This window comes from Cyprinodon tularosa, unplaced genomic scaffold, assembly GCF_016077235.1.
Source record: "Cyprinodon tularosa strain WSP-4 unplaced genomic scaffold, ASM1607723v1 ctg43, whole genome shotgun sequence".
NCBI lineage: Eukaryota > Metazoa > Chordata > Actinopteri > Cyprinodontiformes > Cyprinodontidae > Cyprinodon > Cyprinodon tularosa.
The window spans coordinates 731,116-752,856 of NW_024039152.1; the positions used below are offsets into that span (position 1 = coordinate 731,116).

At 38.6% G+C, this 21,741-nt stretch overlaps 1 protein-coding gene across 3 annotated transcripts in view; it reads left to right on the plus strand.

Annotated features, from left to right (window-relative positions):
• ttc7a (tetratricopeptide repeat domain 7A) overlaps positions 1-21,741 on the plus strand; it is a 71,509-nt gene that overhangs the window by 27,510 nt on the left and 22,258 nt on the right. For all 3 annotated transcript variants that reach the window (XM_038299489.1, XM_038299490.1, XM_038299491.1), the window contains 7 exons: positions 2,387-2,504; positions 2,653-2,710; positions 3,516-3,588; positions 3,661-3,821; positions 15,043-15,159; positions 16,357-16,469; positions 16,898-17,032. In XM_038299489.1, the coding sequence (XP_038155417.1) occupies positions 2,387-2,504; positions 2,653-2,710; positions 3,516-3,588; positions 3,661-3,821; positions 15,043-15,159; positions 16,357-16,469; positions 16,898-17,032 (775 nt within the window). The remainder of the gene's footprint in view (positions 1-2,386; positions 2,505-2,652; positions 2,711-3,515; positions 3,589-3,660; positions 3,822-15,042; positions 15,160-16,356; positions 16,470-16,897; positions 17,033-21,741) is intronic.

Below are 21,741 nucleotides of genomic sequence, written 5' to 3' on the forward strand. Positions count from 1 at the left end.
TTTTGATGCTTCTGTGAATTTCCTTCCCATTCTGCCCCAAAACAGTGCCATCAATAAAGAGTGGGATCAATGGAGGCAGAGATAAAGTGAGTGAGGGTGAAAGTGAGTCAGAAAGACAAAGTGGTGCCAGATTAGAACAGAGGAACCAACAGGCGAATGAAGACAGCACATCTGTTAGTGGCTGGAGATCATGGCAGGCCAGAGACACTAAGGAGCTTACAGTTTTAATCACAATGGGACACTACGGCCATAGTGGAGTGCAGCATTACAGAAATGGGCCACCCTTATCCACCGTCAGCTCCACCGGACAGTCTGGACGGTAATCTATCCAGCTACATTATACTTCTTATGTCAGCCCACAGAGCTGATGAGCTTTCAAAAATCATTTCTTTACATTTCTGAGGTTTATATTAAATGTCCTAAAGGTGCAACAACAAAATGAAAACACAAACCCATGATATCTGCACCAACAGCATGATTAACGATCTGAAAGTAAAGCTGCTTTTCTAAATTCCTGAAGAGCAGATCTTCACATCATTCAGAAAAAGAAAAAAAACAACATAATCCCCCAAAGATGTCGCCGACAAGCTTTGCGTTCAAATGCTTGCCATTGTGTGTCGACTTCAGCATAGCAAAGGCAGGATTCAGAGAAACAGAAATGGAGAGAAAGAGAAAGGGACGAACAGAGGGTAGGACAAAGGGGAGCATTTCAGAGCAGTTTGCTTCCTGTCAAAGGCTTCACCCCTCTTACACCCACCTTCCCCACCTGCCTGCCCGCCACCAGCCATAGCTCACACCGTGTGACACACTTCTTCCCCTGGCTCGGCTGAGCCGTGCACCGCCTGCAGTCTGCTGCTGCCTGTGTGTGGGTGAATGTGTGTGTGTGTGTCCTTCAACAAACTCCGCGCTGTCCTTCAGCTGAATCTGTTCAGATTGTCCTCACACTAAACTCTCAGCAGGCCCAGCCCATCAATACTTCATTCCCCGCTGCACCATTTGCTGCACAGTCCAAGGCGGAGCGAGTTTATTTCTGTTGCACCTTTCATACACAAGGTGACTCAAATTCTTAAAGTTGCACCACTTTTATTAGTGATGCGTCACTTGTTATTATTAGATTGCATGAATCACTTAACTAGAGCCCCAATACAAAAAAAAAAAAAAAGAAATGGGTAAGAACTGATAATATAAACTTTGGCTGACGGGTCTACTGGTTTATATCAGAACAAGAACTCTATTTATTTATCATGTCTTGATCTTAATAAATAGAAATTAATAAAAGGGACACCATTACATCTTACACCACCTAAGTACGGTACAAAAAGAGGAATGCACTGGGATTTATTTGATTTGTTTCAAAATCACTGTAGGCTAATTTGAAAATTGACTTAGTGTCTGTCTAACTCTGGGACAAGAACTGTGCAGAGCGACCATTGTGGCAGGCTCTGTAATTATTTTTTATTTCAATTGTTCCTAGTTGATTGCTCCACTTTGCATGTTTTGAATCAGCAGCAATAACTTCCATTTTCGTTACTAGGTGACTGCACGCAGAGGTAGATAATCCAGATCTAGAAAGAATAAAAAAGCCTCTACAGACATGAGCTCTAACCATTTGTGTTTTCAGTTTCACCATGCAGAGTGAGAGCAAATCATCTGGTTAAAGAACGATATAGACAGTGAAATCTATTTCCTAGAACTTGGGTATCCATCTTTGAAGTGACTGTCATCATGTAGTGACATAGAAATGAAGTTGTCTATAAATAGCACATAGTCAGATGCTAAAATAATCTGTAATTTAACACAGAAGGTGCACTGAGATATTGAACCGAAAGGGGCTTAAAACATTACCATGAGGAATTAGTTGAAGTACTAGGGTACTTCAAGAGTACAAATATGGTGGCATTATCCATAAAACATTAAAGTGTAATTGCATATTTAAGACATAAATTAAGCTGACTTACAAAATGAACTAAGTTAATAAAACTAAATAAAATTGTTTTTTCTCATTTCTGCCAGCTCATGAATTTTGTGTTTTGATCAACTTCTAAATGACAAACTTTAAACCACTCAACATAAAGAACGTTTGTAGGATGTATAGTGATTACAGATCCTTGATCTCCATGGAATCGGTAACAAAACAAATAATAGTAAAGCCAGTTGTAGCTTTCTAAAATGTATAGAAAGATAAAACTACCCATATCTATGCCAGAGGAACAAATATGAAGGTTTGTAAAAGAAATTATTAGTTTAAAAGTTGTAAATAAACAATGTGAATTAGATTTTTTATTTATTTATTTTTTTTATAATCTCCCTTCTTTTTTTATTACAGAACTGATGTATTTAGGTTTTCTTGAGCTAACTGAGAATGTGTCTGTGTGTTTATATGCAGTTGAAGGAGGCAGAGAATCTGTCTCAGAGTGTGGCATCGATGGGAGAGGAGGCGAGGGAATTCCTTCCCAGGGCCTACCTGGCTCTGGGGCTCAGCTTCAGTCTTCAGGCCTCTGAGGGTAAAGTCAGACCTCCTCTCTCTCTTATGGAAGCTCAGAAGGGCCAAATGGCTGTGTATATGGATGCATTTACTTTTGGATTTAAAATTCCTTTCCTGTTATGTGACAAGCTAACTATGATTATAATTTTTTGTTTTTCTACCTGCAGCCACTCTGTCAGCTGATCGAAATGAGTTTAACAAAAAAGCCCTTCATGCATTAAACAAGTATGTATCACTAAGGCAGAGACAATCATCATGTTTGCATACTATTTTCATTTTATTTTACAATATACAAACTTGGTTGTCTTTTATTGGGAGATAGACCAAAATAAAATAAAGAAAGGAAAGAGATACATATTTATCACAACTTCTTTCAAATAAAAATGTTAAATCTATGGCTTGAATTTATATTCTCCTCCCGTATGGAAACTGTTGCAGCTCCACCTTTGGCTGTAGATAAAGCAGCTTGTCTTTTTGGAGCATTTCTCAGCCAGATTCATTCATTTAGAGATTAGCCAATCCTTTGGAAAGTTAGCTAACACTGTCGGAATGCATGGAGCGGCTGGGACATCCCAGCGCACAAATATGATTTAATTTCAATCAGTGAGCTGTAGCTATTTTCCTGGCATTTCTCCCCTTCTCTCATGAAAGAAATTATCCCCATGGCATGATGGTGCCACCACCATATTTCTCCATGGGGATGGCTTGTTCAGATTAATGTGCAATATTACTGTTCCAGCAGACCTAAGATAAATGTTTAAATGGAACTGCTAATGCGTTTCCTTAAGCTATATTCTTACCGCTTTAGACATGAAATATGCTGAGATGAAATTAATAAATCTTTTGACTTCAGAATGTCATTTTATTCAGAAAAGAAAACTAAAGAAAGTTAGTTTTTAAAACCATGTTTCTTTATTATTCTGTCTCACAACTTTATAGGTCTCTCATATAAAATCTTAATAAAATGTTTAAGATCTTTAGACTGAAGTGTGAGGACATGCTTAAGTTTTCCTCTGTCTTTCCTCCGCAGAGCTAATTCCTTAGACCCCCAGGATGCTCAGATTTCCATGTACCTGGCTCTCCAACTGGCCCTCGTACGCCAGGTATGAGAAAAGCTTTGAGTTAGCTCACACCGTGTCATTAGTTCCACCTGAAAACAAGTGGGTGCCTTTCAGGTGTCAGCAGCCATGGAGCCTCTGCAGACGGCTTTATCTCTGCGTCCAGATGACTTGCTCTCCCTCCACCTACTGACCCTGCTGCTCAGTTCCCAGAAACATCACCGCCACGCCCTAGACACCCTGACCCTGGCGCTCAGTCAGCATCCGGATAACTTCAAGTAAAACAAAACAAACACACAAAAAAACAGTAAACTACATCAAACAAACAAACAAACAAAAAACATGTGGTTGAAAAGCCAGAGTGCAAAGTCTTTTTGTTTCTAATAGCGCCTGTGATGAAAAGCAGCTCCAGTGGGATCTGCAGTGAGGTCCTCTCAGTGGGGATAGGGTGTCTTGGCTGCACTATGGTGGAAGCCAAGCGCACAAACACAGGCATCATCTTGACGCCTTATTTAGACGTGCCAGAGTGGGAAGCCTGCATTGCGGTACCTATGCCCCTCATGCACCCTTACCCTTTCACCACTGCAATTTAAACCACAATCTTAGTGCTACTTTTGTGGTACTACTGGCCTAAGATATCGCCTTGCACATGCATGCATCTATCCTGTGCTCAGAAGTATTTCTGACATGCAAACTACTTCTGTTTGGCAAGCAGTAATGAAGAATCCACTGAAACATTCACTGCTTGCTATATTTGTGCTACAATTTGGCAGTAAAACTTATTTAATAGGTGAAATAAATTATAAATTTGAAAGCATTTCTCAATAAATGTCATAAATATTGCAGCATTTTAAAAGTGTCTGCCTCAGAGTATATATTCTGTTGTTTCACCAACAATACAATAACACTAGGAAGGCGCTCATTACCTGAGGAGAGTGGCCTGCTTTGTCAGACGTGCAGTAAAACCTGCCAAGGCCGCTCCTCTCACACTAATATGGCAGCATGTTGCATCATGCCTCTGATGTGCTTTCAGAGCTCTGAAAAGCATTTCATATTACAGCCATTTGGGGTCAGTGTTGGCCTCCACGGTCCCAGGACAAACAGATGGGTGATTGTCAAACATGCAAGTGGGTGGGGGGGGAGAATTGGGGGCTGGGGGTAGAGAACAGAAAAACAAGAAAATTGATGAAATAGCGAAGGACATCTGAGCCTGACAGGAAGCGTCGGAAAGGATGCGAGTGGGTGGGCGCTTTTATAACTGCACAAGCCGATCCTTTGCTGCATGTACAGTTGGATGATGAAGTCTGTTCCCCGTCTGCCTGGATGCACGGTCACACACTTAGAGACAAGCACACACACTTTATACACCTCCTCAGTGGAGACACTTAACTGCTCTGACCCATTTAAGAGCTCCTTGCCAAGCTTGGCCAATCACATCGCTCTTTGCTCCAGGAATCCCCCATTGCCCCGGTAACCGTTTGGTCACACGGATAGAGCAGGCAGTGGTTGTTGTGTTGAACTGTTGTTCTGCGAAAAAAAAAAAAAAATGTTGAGTCAGAGGGAAGCAGGGACAGTGACATAACTAAGATTTTAGTCTCTTTTAGTCTCAGTCAGAAGACATTTACAGACATTCTAGTGAACTAATGAACCTGCATATTAAAAAACTTCCAAAAAAGGCATACAATGAAGAACATGTATCTAATAACTGTATGAAGCTGTATTTAATGAAGTTATTAGATGCACCTGTGCATTGACTGAACACAAAAATCCAAAATGCTCGATGTAATTAGACAACTGGTTGAGGTAATGATGAAGATGAAACCAGCATCATTTTGGGAAAGACCAGAAGAACCTTTTAAGCCCTGGTAGCTTGAAAGGTTCCCTCCTTTCCCAGAACAAATTAGATGGTAGCATTCTCAGATTAATAATGTGCAGAAATAATCCTGAGTGCTGTACATTATCAGCCTGGCCTGCCAAACACTGCATGCCTGTAAATGTACAAGGTCAGGATTTCTTCAATGATAAAAAATTATTTATCTTAAAATTTTAATCAGAGTAATAACAATAAAATTCCTATTTTGTTAATAGACAAATTGTAAGACTGACAAAAATCCTGAAAAATATAATGCGGTTTTTATATGGCATATAGCAAACCATTGAGTTAAATAGTGAGCAAATCTCACTGGTTTTCTGACTTTTACGTTTAAGTTTCATGTGAGCTAGTGCTACATGGATTCATTCAAAAGACTTAGACTTGGACAGATTTATTTTGTCATTTTGTATACACCAGTGTAAACAAAAAGAAATTTTGTTTAAAACAGCTCTAGACAATTTCATTTTTTAAAGTGCAGCCTTGAAAAAACTAATAAATACATAAAAAATAGTAATATAAACATATGACTGCATATTTACAGTTCTAACAGAAGCTGTTCTGGAATCTGCTGGACCTGCATCGGATGCTTCGAAGCCTCTTCCCAGAGGACAGCAGGGAGAATAGTCCATGGCGGGGGTGTGAGGGGTCATTGATGATAAAACCTCAGATTCTAAATTCTGATTTAAAAAGATTTTCTTCAACAACCCAGAAATCAGACATAAAACAGTTAAGGTGAGACCTGTCTGTACTCAACTGACCTTAAGGTCAGAAAAGCACCAGAGATTAAATATTTACTTGCACTTCTCAGGATTTTATCTGTTAAATTAAACATCTAGATAACTGATCATTATATGGCCAGGTCACTGAACAGTTGCAAATCCATTGGTTTACATGATTATTTTGTGGCTGACATCTTACCCAAGGTAAATAATAGCCATCTTTAGTGGCTACCTGGAAAACCAATTAAATAAAATTCAATTCACAACACGTCATCTCAAGGCACTTTACAGTTCAACCAGATCATACAGTCAAATTGATTCAAAGTCCTCTATTTAAGGAAAACCAGTTGATTGCATCGACTCATTGACTCAAATGCAATCCCTCACACTAAGCATGCTTGTAGCGACAGTGGAGAGGAAAAACTCCCTTTTAACAGGAAGAAACCTCCAGCAGAACCAGGCTCAGTGTGAGCGGCCATCTACTGAGGCCGACTGGGATTCAAGGAGACAGAAGCAGAGATACAAAAAGCAACTGTAAAATGCGGCAGCTGTGAAAAACAGACAGCCAGGCAGATGAGCTCCGAGCCAGCTCCCATGTCAGAGGATGAAGAGAGCACATCCAGCCGGTCACAGTCAGAGAAACAGGACTACACTGTAAATTGGCTGATCTCCAGCATCTATAAAGAATGGTGTTGATTGCAGCAGCACAGCTGATAGTTCTCTCCAGGATGGTGTCACGGCCAAACAGGAACAGACGATGCAAAGATACTATGAGAAAAAACAGAGAGAGCATAACGTTAGATATTGAACTAACAGATTCTGCAGAGTGGGAGAATAGAGATAGAATGATGAAATGAGGGTCCCTATGTCCTCCAGAAGTCTAAGCCTAACCAGGCAGGTATTTGTTAGGGACTAGTGCACAGGTCAGAAAATCAAAGTGCAAAATGACAATAAATGCTTACTTAGTGCTATTATTAATATAACTACAGTCAGTGTGTCTCATATTTGCTCATTTATTAGCCAGTATCAGCAAGTTTGTATAACATGAGGCAAAAAGCAACAACTGGAGAAGAGAAAAAACAGTCATTGCTGAATTGTTATAAACAGTAAGCCTGCTGTGGAAACACTACCACGTGTCTTTGCTCCTGAATGCCCTAGCAAATGTTAATTTATTTTTTTCAGGTGCTGTCTTCTTTAACTTTTTCACATTTAATCGCATCATAAACATATCATAACTATATACTGAACATTATTGGATATTTATGGGAAGGACCAACATCATCGGTGCATTGTTGTGAAGTGAACTGATTGGTTTGGTTTTTTCTAATACAATTCATAAGTTGACAAATCTAGCTTGCATTTTTATAAAACCCACTTTAAACGGATTCCTCCAGTTAGAATAAATTGCAACTAATCACCTTCAGAAGGGTCCCATTGCTGTAACACATTATGTTTTCCCTATTGACAGTTTTTTTCCCTAATAAATCAAGAACACAATTATTATAAGACTTTTGCATCACTTAATCTGAATTTTCTGTGAAGCATACAGAGCAGGTTTCTGGAACCTGTGGCTCCTTAGCTATAGGCAACTCTTTAGACCCTGGACAACGGCCCTCCATCACAGGCTAAAAATTATAAAAACCAGATCATTTTCTCCAGTATAGATATTACAAACAAATGCTTGGTTTAGCACCTTTCCATTGACAAATTGCATTGAATCGAAATGATAGATATTGATTTAATATTTTTTCTATTCTTAAAAAGATAATGTAATGTTTGCAGCTTGAAAAAAGTTTTATTAGCTAGAATGAAGTCAAAAATTCCCTTTTTGGACTGTAAAGGTTGCAGACCCCCCCTGCCTCACAGGTTTATTAGAGAACAATAGTGAACAAAAAACCACCATAAAGACAAAAGAACCATGCAGAAAAGTCAGGGAAAGAGTTGTGTAAATGTTAAATGTGGCTTTGGGCTCTAAAAGAATATGGAAAACTCTGATCATTTTGGCCACGACTATAAAGACATGGCTAGTAGCCCCCTAAAGTAACAGGCCTGTCATATAGAGTAAGTATAAACAGCCAGCATATTGATATTAACACCAGAGGACAAATATCAGCAACTCATATTTTAGAAAACAACTTTAATCCATGCATTGTTTAAACCAGCATTTTAGAAAAGGGCCCAGGAAAGCCATAAGATGAAGCTGTTAATTGTTTGACGGCAACATAAAGGTTATTGGTCATATGAGGCAACATACATTTTGGCCTGGATATAAAATACTGTATACTTGTGAAACAGTGGTGAAAGCATCATGCTCATGTTTTACCTTGCAAATTGATCAACAACACTGAAGGTCCAGCAAAGACTTTAGTAGGATAGATTAGCAGAGTCCAAGCATTGCTAAGATTGAAAACTAATCTGTGTTCTACCTAAAGAAAATATTGTAAGGCACCAACCAGTGCATTATTTAAACCGAAATGATGAAATATTGAACATTTATTCAGTAAAGCTTTTCTGATTTTGTGTTTGAACCTTGTCACTGAGGACCTGCTGAGCTGAGGCCCGGGCTGCAGAGCTCAAAGTCAGAATACAAGGCTCCCAACAGAGACAGAGAGAGACGATGAAAGGAGGTGTTTTCTCAGCTGGAAGCCCATAGAATATCATTCACTTTGGAAGTGTGAGCGAGCATCAGAGATCAAAGCTAACATTGTGCACAGTGCTGAGGACTGACTGGTGTGTGTTTAATATGTGCATAGTTGCACTTGTGTGTTGCGTGGGTGCCAGGACGGGAACATTTGTCCGATATTGCACATGCATGTATATCTGTGTGCCTGTTGGTTTTCTTTGCCGTGTGCACATGGATGTGTGCGACTCTTGTTAGCCATTGGCTCTCTGCACCACAGCGAACTGTCAGCTCGCTGTAGCATACCAAATTTCTGCTTCCTCATTTTCTCCCGCATCCTCTACCCCCGGCTTCTGCCTTCTTCTGTCTCCATCCTGTCACTCTCCTCTTTTTTTCTTCTTCTCACCCTCATTTTTCTATCCTTGCACACACTTACATTTAACTCTCTTTCTTAATTTATTCCTCGTTGTCTTTCAACGTAAGCCTGGTGGAGCTGAGGCAACAGAAGAAGGGGTTGCAAGGTTGTGTGTGTGTGTGTTTGTGTGTTTGTGTGCATGTGTGAGTGTTTTTTGGGGGTGAGGGGTGATTATGATCTCACAGTTTGTACTAAAGGAATGATTAATCCCAGCCTTTGGTTCAGCATTCATCTGAGGGGATGCTGCAGCAGGAGTATGTGTGCGGTGTGCAAATATTGGTTGCTATACTTTTGCATGGCTGGCTTACTGTACCTTAGGCTGCACATTGAAAGCATATCTGCATAGACTAGTCTGTGATATATTTATATATGCACATGTGCATTCTTGTGCATTACATTTATGCTTGTCGTACATCTGCAATTTTTCTGTTCACGCCTCATGTGCTTCCAAAGACTACGCTCTCTGATCTGTGGGAGTACAGAATGAGTAACACAGTAGATGTACCACTCCTTTCAGGGGGGAACATCATTAGCTATTTTTATGTGTGGAGTTTACGCTGGCACTCACCACTCTCAGCACTCCGACACCGAGCGTTTACTCAGAGCTGCGCCACTCGCTGACTTCACTGCTCAAACACTACGCTCTGCACACGACCGGCTCAGTCCCAGGAGGCAGGAAAATGACAGGCTGCCTAATCCGCTGTGTTGTTTCAAGTGTTGTAATCTTGGTGAAATCTATCTTTTCTGACGCTGCCTGGGAAAACACAGATTGTACTTAGGCACAGAGGAGCAAGGTGGAATGGGTTTTATATTATCCTCAACCTGATTAGACTGACAATATTAGTCATATTGTAAAAAAAAAAAGTAGATATTTTGAATAAATGTGTCTTATAATCCTAAATTCAGATTGTTACATTTATTTCTACATTTTATTATGCGTGACTAATGTTTACAATTGGTCCAACTCAGGCCTTTCCTTCATGAGAACTATTCTCCAGCTGCTTCTTCATTCTCCTTCTGTTATCCTGGTGATATTTAAAACTGCTCTCCATGAAAGGTGATGCAGGACCTTGCAGCTGTGGAAAGGGTTAAAAATATTTCTCCTTCCTGCAAAGCCTCTCTTCTTTAGCTCCTACAGGGTGTGCAAACTGTTCTTAAACAGGGTTAGGAAGGACATAAATCAGCTGAATAAAAAATGACAATAATTGAAATGTCATTGCTGTTTGAACATTAAATTCCAACTAGTTCTGAAATTGGATGAAGGAGGCTAATATTAAGCTTCGTGAATGGTCTTCCTAAAGCCCCATTCTCAGGCCATATCTGGACTATGCTCTTTGTGTTTTGAAAATGATATAACTTAAGCCAAGTCTTCTAAATCTGTCAAGATTAGTGCTGAAATATTCAGTCATAGCTTAGCTACAGAGAACATGTGGTTTCTTTGAAGACTGGAAAATAGTATTTTACTAAATATTAGTGAACATCAGGCACGTGCAGAGGGGGGGGCCAAGGGGGCTTGAGCACCTGCCCCTTTTGCTCCATGATCCCAATGTGCCCTTTTGGTCCCTTTTTTTTTTTTTTTTTTTTTATTTGACACATGTACTGAAATTATTATTATTATCTTTTTTTTTTTTGGCAAGAAAAACAATACAATAAGCCCTCCGGTCACATTGTTACCTTTGACCTTTTGCCGGTGACGACGCACTTGCCTCTCGCACAGTCAGATAAGGCGGCTAACTGCGGAGCTAAAGGTAGCGAACATTCCACATTACACTGTGGCCGCTGCTCATTTGGCCCTAAGCAAGATCAACCATGATCGGACGGATGGCTATGTCTTCAGTCTGCACCGCCTCTCCAATGTCAACCTGAATAGACATGTAAGTGAAACCAAATGAGCCCCATGGATGCTGCAGTATTGTTTGATCTAAAACACTGTTTACTCTGTGCTTTTAGTCTTTTACATTGAAAATTAGTATTAGTAAATTAGTAAATTAGAAAATTAGCAAAGCAAGATAACTAAAAAGCTTCCCTGTGTCGTTAATGATAGTAGGACATTCTTCAGTATTACTTATGCAATAGGGGCACATCGCCCGTCAAAAACCTATCATCTCCATAATGGATATATGTCTGATTTTCTAATTTCCTTTGCTGCATGATGTACATTTCATTTATTCTAGCGTTAGGTAAATGTATCTTGAAGGAGAACTCATCCAGAACTACCATGATAGATATATGATAGATATAATGTATGAAGCTGGTGAAAACAAAACTGCGCAGCTTATGCAAGGAGGATCGGTTGTCAGGCCTTCTTTTGTTGGCAATCGAGAAGGATGTGCCAATCATTCACTGTGAGGTTATTAACATTTTTAAAGACATGGCTAACAGAAAACTGCTGCTGTGAACAAAAGAGAACAAAAATAGCAAAAATGCTTAAAAGTTGGAAATTTGTTTTTAAAACAGTTAAATCACCATGACGGAAAATAAGTTTTTGGATCATAATCTTGGATTTAGTTTGGGGGAAAAAGAAAGGCACTGAAATAAATAAGACATTGACCTTCACTCAACACAGAAAAGATGAGACAATGAGGAAAAAAAGAAAAGAGAAACTGACAAGAAAAAACGAAGAGGAAAGATTGAAGAAAATGTATAAAGGTACTTACAAAATACACTAAGACACAAACAGAGTAGGCTTTTCTCATGGTGACATGCATTAATAAAATGTTTGTTTTGTTCTTTTTTTTCTGCAGTTCCACGTTAAAGTTTGATGCAGCAGCTCTGCTTGTCCAGTCTCCATCTCCACTGTCAGTACAGCAAACCAGACAGACATTCTTTTTTATAGATTACAGTACACTAAAAGGTTGCATTGTGCCCTTGTATGCATTTTTAACAGTTTAATTCTGTAAAGACAAAATATGTCTGGTGGTCCAGCTCTGATTTACATCTTTGGCTAAATTGCAGGTTTGAATATTGTAATACTTTCCTATAACAAAATAGACCTGCAGAAAGAAATTACTAATAAAATATTTTACATATGCATAGTTCTATGTTCTATTTAGAGATTTCCCTTAGCTTTGATTGTATGTCTCACAATTTTGTAATTTATCATTGTTCATTAAACTCTGAAAGCTATGTGACTTTGTTAATATTCTGTCCTAAAATGCGATAAGATGTGCCCTTTTTTTTTTTTGAGCACCTGCCCCTTTAGTGGTCTCTGCACGGCCCTGGTGAACATCTAAGTTTATATCTATATGCAATATTTCTGACCCTGTGTGATTAGAGAACGTTGGTAGATTCAAATTCATGCAGAAAAAGTTTGCTGTAAAATTGCATTTAAGTTATTTACGGCCTGAATAGTGAACCTGCTGGAGGAAGAACAATTCAGATGCATCATTAAACCCTAATGAGGAGTGTCCATAAATGTTTCACTGGCTCCATCTTCCATGAAGCTCCAGCATGATCTACTATATATTCTTGCTATTTTGCTAACTAATACTAATCCAAGCTTAGAGAGATTTTTCCGGGTCTTACAGTAAGGCGACAAAGAGAGAATCACTTTGTGCCGCTGTATTCATACCTTCCATCACCTGGATGAGCTTACACCATCCCTTACCTGCTAAGAGCTCTGTCACACTGAGACACCCACCATCACACAGATACACTCTCGGGTGAACTCCTGCTGGCAGCCGTATCCTTAACACAGCCTCCCTCTGCAGCACTTGTCATCTGTGTGCCAGTAAATCCAACCTCCTTCCTCCCACACATACATGCACCATCACACACTTTTAACTTTTTTCTGCACAAAAATCCCTCCATGCTTCATTTTGGCTTTCCGCAAAATCATTCAGTTGGAAGCAAGACTCATTTCTGCAAAAGTTTTCTCCCCTGACATAAGTCTGTCCTCATCACCCCATCATTGATCCTCAGCCCTGACAGAGCAGCAGTTCTTCCCTTCATCTCTCCATCTCTCCGTCCTTTCTCACTCTTATGGATGATTGATGCCCATGACAGGCTGCATTCTCTGAGAGCCCCTTCTGGCAATTACCCACACAGAAACCAATACACACACAAATCCTCGTCTTTCTATATGTAGCAGGGCTCATGTGGTGACTTCCATTGATTTTCAGTTATTTTCAACCCTTTCTTATACCCTAAACACAATAATTACAAGTGCATACCTAAGCCTTTACCTAAATCTAATTCACATCTAAGTCCTACACCTAACTGTTAGCAAAATATGAAGTGATTACCAACAAAATGTCCTGAGTTTGGTACAAACTGTCCTCAATTTGATTGTGAAATTGGTAAAATGGTCCTCATTGTGATGACATAACAGATACACACACACACACACACACAGAAACTGTGTGCACATCAGAGACTCCCACATCACTTAACCAGTTGTCTTCAACTAAAAGGACAAAGCAGAAACACTCTGCAGCTCATCAGAGTCAGAAACTCCTTAGAGCTTGTTTCTGCTCAACTTTCCCTTCAGTTTTTTCCCCATTGATCTATGCAGGTATCAGTTAAATCCATGAACTCTTGACGTGGCCTGTGGTGATTTACATTTAGATTAAGATGATTCAAATTCACATAGAAGACCCCAATGTGTGTTTCAAGAATTAAAAATCATTATTTCTTGGAAATCCATCAACCTTCCTTTTCCCTCATGTTGTTTTGTTGCAAAAATAAACTGGTAGACTTGTTTTACTTCAGAATCCGGCTTTAGGTTAGTCAATACTTTAATTATGCAACAGAAATAAAACTGTAATTACTGCTCACACCCCATTACATTTCTGAGAACTGACCTCAATTGAAAGGAAGACTGGCCATTCCAACACTGGAATACGCTTTGATCTAAACCATTACAGTGTAGCTGTGGGTGGGTGTTTCAAGGTATCGTCTTCCTGGAAAGAGAACCTCCATGGTCTGAAGCTTTGTCGTTGGAATTCCTTGCATTTAGATCCACGTATTTTTCTATCAACTTTGTCCAGCTTCCCTGCTCCAGCAAAACTAAACAAGACCCATAGCATCATGGCGCCACCGTGTTTCAGGGTCGGGGTGGTGGATTCAAACCAGCATGAACGCCTAACTCACAGAGAGTTTTCCAATGTGTCTAGGAAGTAAAATTTTGAAGCTTCTTTCATATGTCGGCTGTGTCCAACACATGATTCAAATGGCTATCTTTTAAAATAGCGCTCTTGTTGCAACTCATCCATAAATACCAGAATTTTGCAATAATAACAGTTGTTAAAAGGTTCTTCTATTTAAGGTGTAGAACTCCAAAGATCTTTAAGAATCATCTTTATGCAGTCTTTTTAGGGGGGCAATGTCTTGTTGGCAGTAGCGTAAGGCTATTTGCAATGTTTGATGATGGATTGACTGGAGCCCTGGGAGATATTCTACTCCTGGGATTTAATAAACATCCACAACTTTATTCCTGATAAATCTGCTATGTTCCTTGGTCTTAATGAAGGTGTTTGTTCAATATATTACTTTAACAAAGCTCTGGAGGCTTATGAGAACAGCTGGATTTATACTGAGACTAAATTGAACCCAAGCTGGGGTCGGTCTTCTAATTTGCAGTAAAGCCTAAGAATGCATTACAAATACAGAAAACACATTTCAGGTTTTTATTTATAAGTATTGATGTACAGACCATTAAATCTTTTCCGATCTCCGCTATGCGCTGCTTTGTGTGCCACATAAAATTCCAAATGAAATACACTTTATTTTGTGGATTTAATGTAATAACAGCATAGAGTACAGTATCATTTTCTGAGGCAATTTACACTCTCAACAAGATTTGCAAGATAAACCATTAACAGCAGTTGGTTTTATTACAAAGTGACTAATTTAGATATATGTATTGGTTCAGTTTGCTGTTGACGAAGGTGAAGCTTGAAGAGGCCATGTTTGGACCCGCTACAGCCCTGCAGACCTGTGAGGAGATGCTGCAACGCTGGCAGAGTCAGCATGATGTCAGTCGCTCCAGGTAAATGTGCACATGACAGATTAAAGCCTCTGCTGCTTTGCTTATCACACAACACTCAAGTGTTTCTTGTGTAAAGAGCAAAGTGACGTGTCTCTACTCATAACCATCAGCCACTGAAGAGTCTCAAGCAACAGTTTGGACGTAGATATGAGTGTTGTCTCACATGGAGCAGGAACAGTTTTTAGTTACAGTTGGATCATTTCCTGCCTTTCTCCTTAAGTATTACTTTATACAGTGATTATAATTTTACAATGTCTCACAATTAAAAGCTATGGGAGTTAGAAAAAGAATAAAATATCTTCTGCAAAAAGTAGTTAATATGTTTTTAGATTAGAGTCACTTTCAGACCAGATTAAAACAGCTTAAAAGACCTCTGGATTTCTTTAAAGGTTGCAGGATTTAAGAAAATTTAATTTTTTATTCACAGTTTGATAATGAGGAATATAATAGGATAGCTTTAAATAATCCTTTATTGTCCTAGTGTAGTGTAAAATATAAAACAAGAAAACTGGGTGCAAAAAAAAGAAATTCTCAACAAATTTTGTCCTGTTATTGAATTAATATTCATTGCTGCTGAGTCGGACTGGGTATTGATTCAAATTTCAAGAATCTATTTTATTCTGAATCTCAGGATTTACTATCGATTCCTTTCGATCTGATCTGATCTGATTCCATCTTGAGGTGCCTAAACCAGAAGGAAGCTTTCTCTGTTGCAGCTCCAAAAATGTGCAACCACCTCCCATTGGATTTTAAGAAGTCTACTTCAGTCAGATTTTAAATGACACCTCAGAACTCACCTTTTCACATCTCAGTATTTTAAACTGATTCTGATTTTTTTCCTTTTTGTTTTGCCGAAAACAGTGATTTAGGTCTCACATTGGTACACAATGCTTACTTCATTTTTTCTTTATCTTGATATTAAAATCACTATAAAAGTGTTAAACTAAACATAATCTATTAACAAGTACTGATGAATTTAAGTCTGTTTTGTTTTTTTATTTTTGTGAAGTTTCTCTGATAAATGGTATTACGTTTCATTTACAGTTGGATGATTTCAAATGTTCGATAGATATACCCATAAAGATATGTAGGAATCGGCATCCCCCTTTGATTAATATGCTTTGTTACAGTTATCTTGGCAAATATGTTTTAATGTTGGAGCTCCCTTTAATTCCCATGTATACATCACATTTGCAGTGAGACAGATGACAGCAGCAGTATACCGATGGCTGAGAGGTCAGAGGTCAACCCTGTTGTCAGGAAGCCCTCCATCCATCTAAACCTCCCTGACTTCCAGGACACCTCCACAGGTCTGCTTTCCACGTGATTTAAGTTTTCTCCACTATTTCTGCCACTATGCATGTTTGGAATCCAATATCTGTTGTAAAAAAAAAAAGTCTTGTCACATCCCTCACCTTCTGGATTATGGGTAAATACATGTGAAAAGCTTCATTTGCAGGTCATGCTGAATGTTCCTACATTTCACCTGTTCTAGATTAAAACTCTGTTTGCACGCCTGCACCCCGGTTCAGAGGAGCAGATGTACTGTTTAAATACCAATTATGTAACCAAACTCTGCACCTGTGTTCATCACAGGAAGATGTTCAAACAGGAAATTTCTTCATTTCCTGAAAATTGGAAGGCTTGTTGACATATTTTAAAGTTTCACCCAATGTTCTTTTAAAAGTATGGTACCATATTTCTCAGAGGTGAAGCTAATTTTTTCCTCCTGTGGCAGGATCCCTCAGCCCTCCATCGGTGGCAGTGTCCCGTCTGGAAGCAGCGCTGTCAGAGGTGTCAGACCTGAGCTCCACCCGCCGTCAAGGACCTACTTACATCTGGGCCACTCTGGAACGTATCTGGCTGCAGGCTGGTATGAATGATACTGATATTACTGGTCCTTTTGCACTGGTAAATCTCCTGGAAAATTAGATTTTTAAGTTTTCTTTTTTTTATTCCCAAGAAGGGAACACACACACAACCTTTCAGAATACATATCATGTGAGCTGAATTGCAGGTGATTCAAAAATACCAGCCAATTATCACAATCTTAACCTAGAAAATGAGCTGCTGTACAGAAACATTTGGTTTAAATAAAGACTCCCAGTAATTAGATTCCCATGGTTTTCCAATTATGGTGGCCCTAATAACTTTATTTTATTAGCAAGTTAAAATACAGGTAGTTCTAAATAACTAGTATATATTTGAAAGTTTATTTTTTTGTTAAAAAGTTACACCTTGTAGATATATATATTTTTTGATTTGAAAGATGATCCCTCACAGCAGAGCTTTACTGTGGTGGAGAGGCGGTTGTAGACCAGTTTTTCCCGGGGGGGCCAAGGTGGGGAACGTTTTTTTTTCTTTTTTAATGGGGGCAGAGAGCAAAAGAATAAAAAAACAAAACAACAAAAAAAGCAGGAAAATAGTTTATCATTTAAGATATCAAGAGAACAATCATGGCTCTGTAGAGTTTGGCAGCAGATTAAATTTGTGATATTATCTCAATTAATCTGACGCTAAAAATGCAAAATAGAATTTTGAAATACCTGTAATTTTTTTTTTTTATCCTATGAAATTGAATCAATATTATGTCTTCTACACAAAAGGTCCTAAGTTTGAATGTTTGCATGTTTTTATTGTTTAAGAAATTAGTTGTGGATAATTCTTCCCAAATACATTACTGCACATGAGTCTAAGGCTGGATGTCGATTTATGTTTCTAAGAATCAACTCAAATCCGATTCTCTAAAGTTAAAATTGATTCTTTTTGATCCAATCCAAATCGGATCTTAAAGTGGAATAGCTGTATTATAAACATTGTTTTTAGCTGCTACCTGGATTACATGCTGTGTATCTATCTAACATATTGAGATTAGGTTTATGTTAACATTCAGCAGCAAATTAATTTATTACGGTTTTTAATGGCAGCTATAAGAACTGTTAAAAATGCATTTTTTTATTCAAACTTTTGTTATATGATTCAATCTGTATGTATAAATATGAGAGTTGATTTAGAATTGAAAAATGTACTGTTTTTTTTACCACAGTACTACTATGCTTTAACGTTGTCCTAAAGTAGGAGGATTAATGGATGGGTAGCAGATAAAAGTTTCATTTTTGGAAAATGTGAATAATACTTGGAAAACATATTTTTTAACTCGGAATTTTATTGTGCTAAACAGTTATTGTAAACACTGAAGACTTGACTGTTGTTGGGCAGACTGTCACCAACATTATCCACAGAGGAAGATAAGCCACTGAAGGTTATTTGTCCTGCTTGTTTACCAGGTAGTGTAGCTAGATAAATGCTGAGTGGAAATTAATAAATAGTGTAGAAATAAAACCTTCAGCAATTAGTGGTTCGTTAATTCATTTCCAGTCAAAGCTCATTACACTTCAAATCATGTTCTTATTATTTTAGTTTAATTGACTGCTCTGATTTATTTTGTTTTAAAAAAAACAGCTTTTCCTTTCTCACCCACCCCTCATACTCCTGGGTGATGTGGGTGGCTTCTACCTCTCCAGCTCGGGTCCTCTACCAGAGGACTGGGAGCTTAAGGGTTCATCGCCGTATCTTAGCTCTACTTAGAACTGCACATTTCTGGTCTGAGATCTCTGATGTTTCTCCAGGTTTCTGTCGCAGCCACCTCTCAAGTGTGGGGATTTCTGCCCCCGGTGCTTCAGTGACTACAGTTACCGAGAAATTAATTATTCATATTAAAATTAAATGATAAAATGCTCTTATACAAATTAATGTATGTATTTTCTGACTCGCACCAATTGAACTACTACTAGTTAGTTATATAAGCAGTTATTTTCCTCTTAGTAACATTTCTTAGAAGCAAAACAGAACAAACAAAAATAAACTACATAAGAGGAATTCAAAGAATTAATATCTAGAGTGTTATCAGGTTTTCTAACTTTGTTGATATTCCATTAATGTGTCTCTTTTCATTTCATGTAAATTAAGGGAGGTTCCCTCCCTTAATTTACATAAATAATATCCTGACCTAGATGAGAAAGGAAATAAGAAATCCAGTCCGGGAACCTGTTTGGTCTTTATCCTGGACAGAACTTTATTATCAAATGCCTTACTTTGGCCATGGTTGTTATTGCATCACTTCTCAATGAAGCAGACTGGGTGTCCTGACCTGTGGTCCAAATGTCCCCTTTCCCAGCTCCACTGACGAGGGAAGGACCGAAGGTCATTCTATAAAAGGGAGTTAGCCCCATACTTTCACATGTATTAATATTTGACCCCAGCTGCTTCATGGTCAAAAACTAGACCAAGGAGAAAAATGACTGGATTGTTGTTTAGTGGTGCAGAGCTTTCTTTTTAGATTAAAGTCAATTTGCCTTTAATTTGGAATTTTGGGAAATTTCCATCTTAAAAACAATAGAGAGGAACAATATATTATCCTACATCATTGGTGAGAACATGTTTTTGAAGTTTATTATTGAAGGAATTGAAAGGCTTTAAACAGTAGGGGACGACTATATGAGCTTCAAATAATTTGTGGGTTCAGGGTCAACTTAATGACACAGATTTCTACCCATTAGAAGCTCCTCCAGTGGGAAATATATGATGTCTCACTGTCAGGTCTCAAATCTTTAATAAATTGTCCTGTTGATGGTTCATGACCTGGCTGCATTTAAAATCGTGTCATTGGCAAATCTGGACAACTTAAGTTCACTTTGGAAATCATGGTCCACCACCAACGGTTGGTATGAAGTGTTTGAGCTGCTGTTCACCTCTCTAAATATGGCACCGCCATTTATGTTCTATTGTCTCACCTTCCCATAGGAAACTCATTAAGATGTAATTGATCTTTTAAGCCGTTTAAATGATTATTTTTACGTAATGTGACTGGATATCACATGTATATATGTATTTATATACAACAAAGATTAAACATAGCTACAGAATCTCTTAAAGTCACAGTCTTTGAAACCCTCTTTACGTCTAAAACCATCTGGGCAAAGAAATTCAAGTCAAATGTGACTAAAGATAGTTTCTATTTTCAGTGGAATGAAAAGCCAACTGTGCAGTTGTAGCAGTGGAAGCTGCACAGCCTCTGAGTCTTACACAACTTACTGACCTGTTTATATGCTCAATTTAATTTCAGCCTCTCAGGGGACTAAGACATTGTTTATGCACTTGATGCAACATGAGCAGACTTTATTTTTTTGTTGCTTTGAGCATCAAAAATTCAACCAGGATACCTTTTTATTTTTGAGGAAAGTCAAAGTTCTAATAAAAGAAGGTATTTATCCACCCAAGACTTAATCCAATTTATGTTCAACATTACATAACTCAGTAATGATATGAATGATCTTATAATTTAATGTGATTACTAAGAGCACTGACACCATTTAATTTTCCATCTGTGTTGAAAGACCTACCTTTGTGCTAAATAATTTCACCTCTTAGCTGATCGTTTATGTTCTGTTTTTTGGAGAAATTACACCATTCAAGGGAATGACTTTAAACCTCTTAAATAAGCTTTGGAAACTATCTTGGGACCGTAAGGAGGGAATGAGGAGAAGCATCATTCAACCATTCATCCACATAGAGCCATTAGACCAAACCTAAAAAGCTGTTTACCAAAACATTTCTCTATAAGCGCCATGGTTTTATGACACCACAGCTTTGTGTAAAAATGTTACCTTCTGGACTTTTGATAAGTAGTGGCACATGGTCTAAAGTACACATTCAGACTTAAATAATATTAATATACAACCTTAGAGTAACCTGTGGTTATATGTCTTTTTTACAAGTTTAACGTAAAACAGACTATTTTTATCGACATAAAGAATCATCATCAAGCTGGTTGGTTTCCGTGAACAGACTGGTTGGTTTGTTTTTAAATACTCGTCAGTTGGAAAAGCCTTTTTTAATCATCAACCCAAACATTCAACCCTTGATAAAAGGATATTAGCCTGGACACACAGTAAATAAATCCACAGATAAAAAAGTCTTCAGCTACTATGGATCAGAATCTGCTGGAAAAAACAATGTTGATGTCCTGAGTAGCAGTTTTATATCATAGGAGATATGTGAGAGACTTCTTAGAACCAAAAAGGCTAAACAAGGACTGTTTTGCTTGGTTTAATTCTCCAAGAGCTCAGGTGAGGAGCAGGAGGATACCTTGCATAACCCGATCTGTCCTCCTGAAATTATGCACAGGAACCCCGAGGCTTGGAGCCGACATCCCATAGAGGTAGCATGCATGCATTAAGTGTTTCCCATCTGTGCATTTGTGAGGCACAGGTAAACAAACAAAACACCCTCGATCTCTCTCTCACACACACACACACACACACACACACACGGAGACCTGGACTCGCAGAGGCAGACGGAGCTTTCAGTATATTTACCCAGCTCAGCTCAACCAGTCTCTCACACTTCCACATGAGGGTTCCATCCTTATGGTCTCTCCAGGTGTGGACCCACGGTCCACTCTTATAAATGACTGATGGCTCACTGCTCCAGTTTCCTGCCCTGCAACTGGCCAACATTATCCTCAAAGGCAGGTTCTTCCCTGGGCTCTTTGCTTCAGTTCATTGGAGAGTGAGGTGCTTG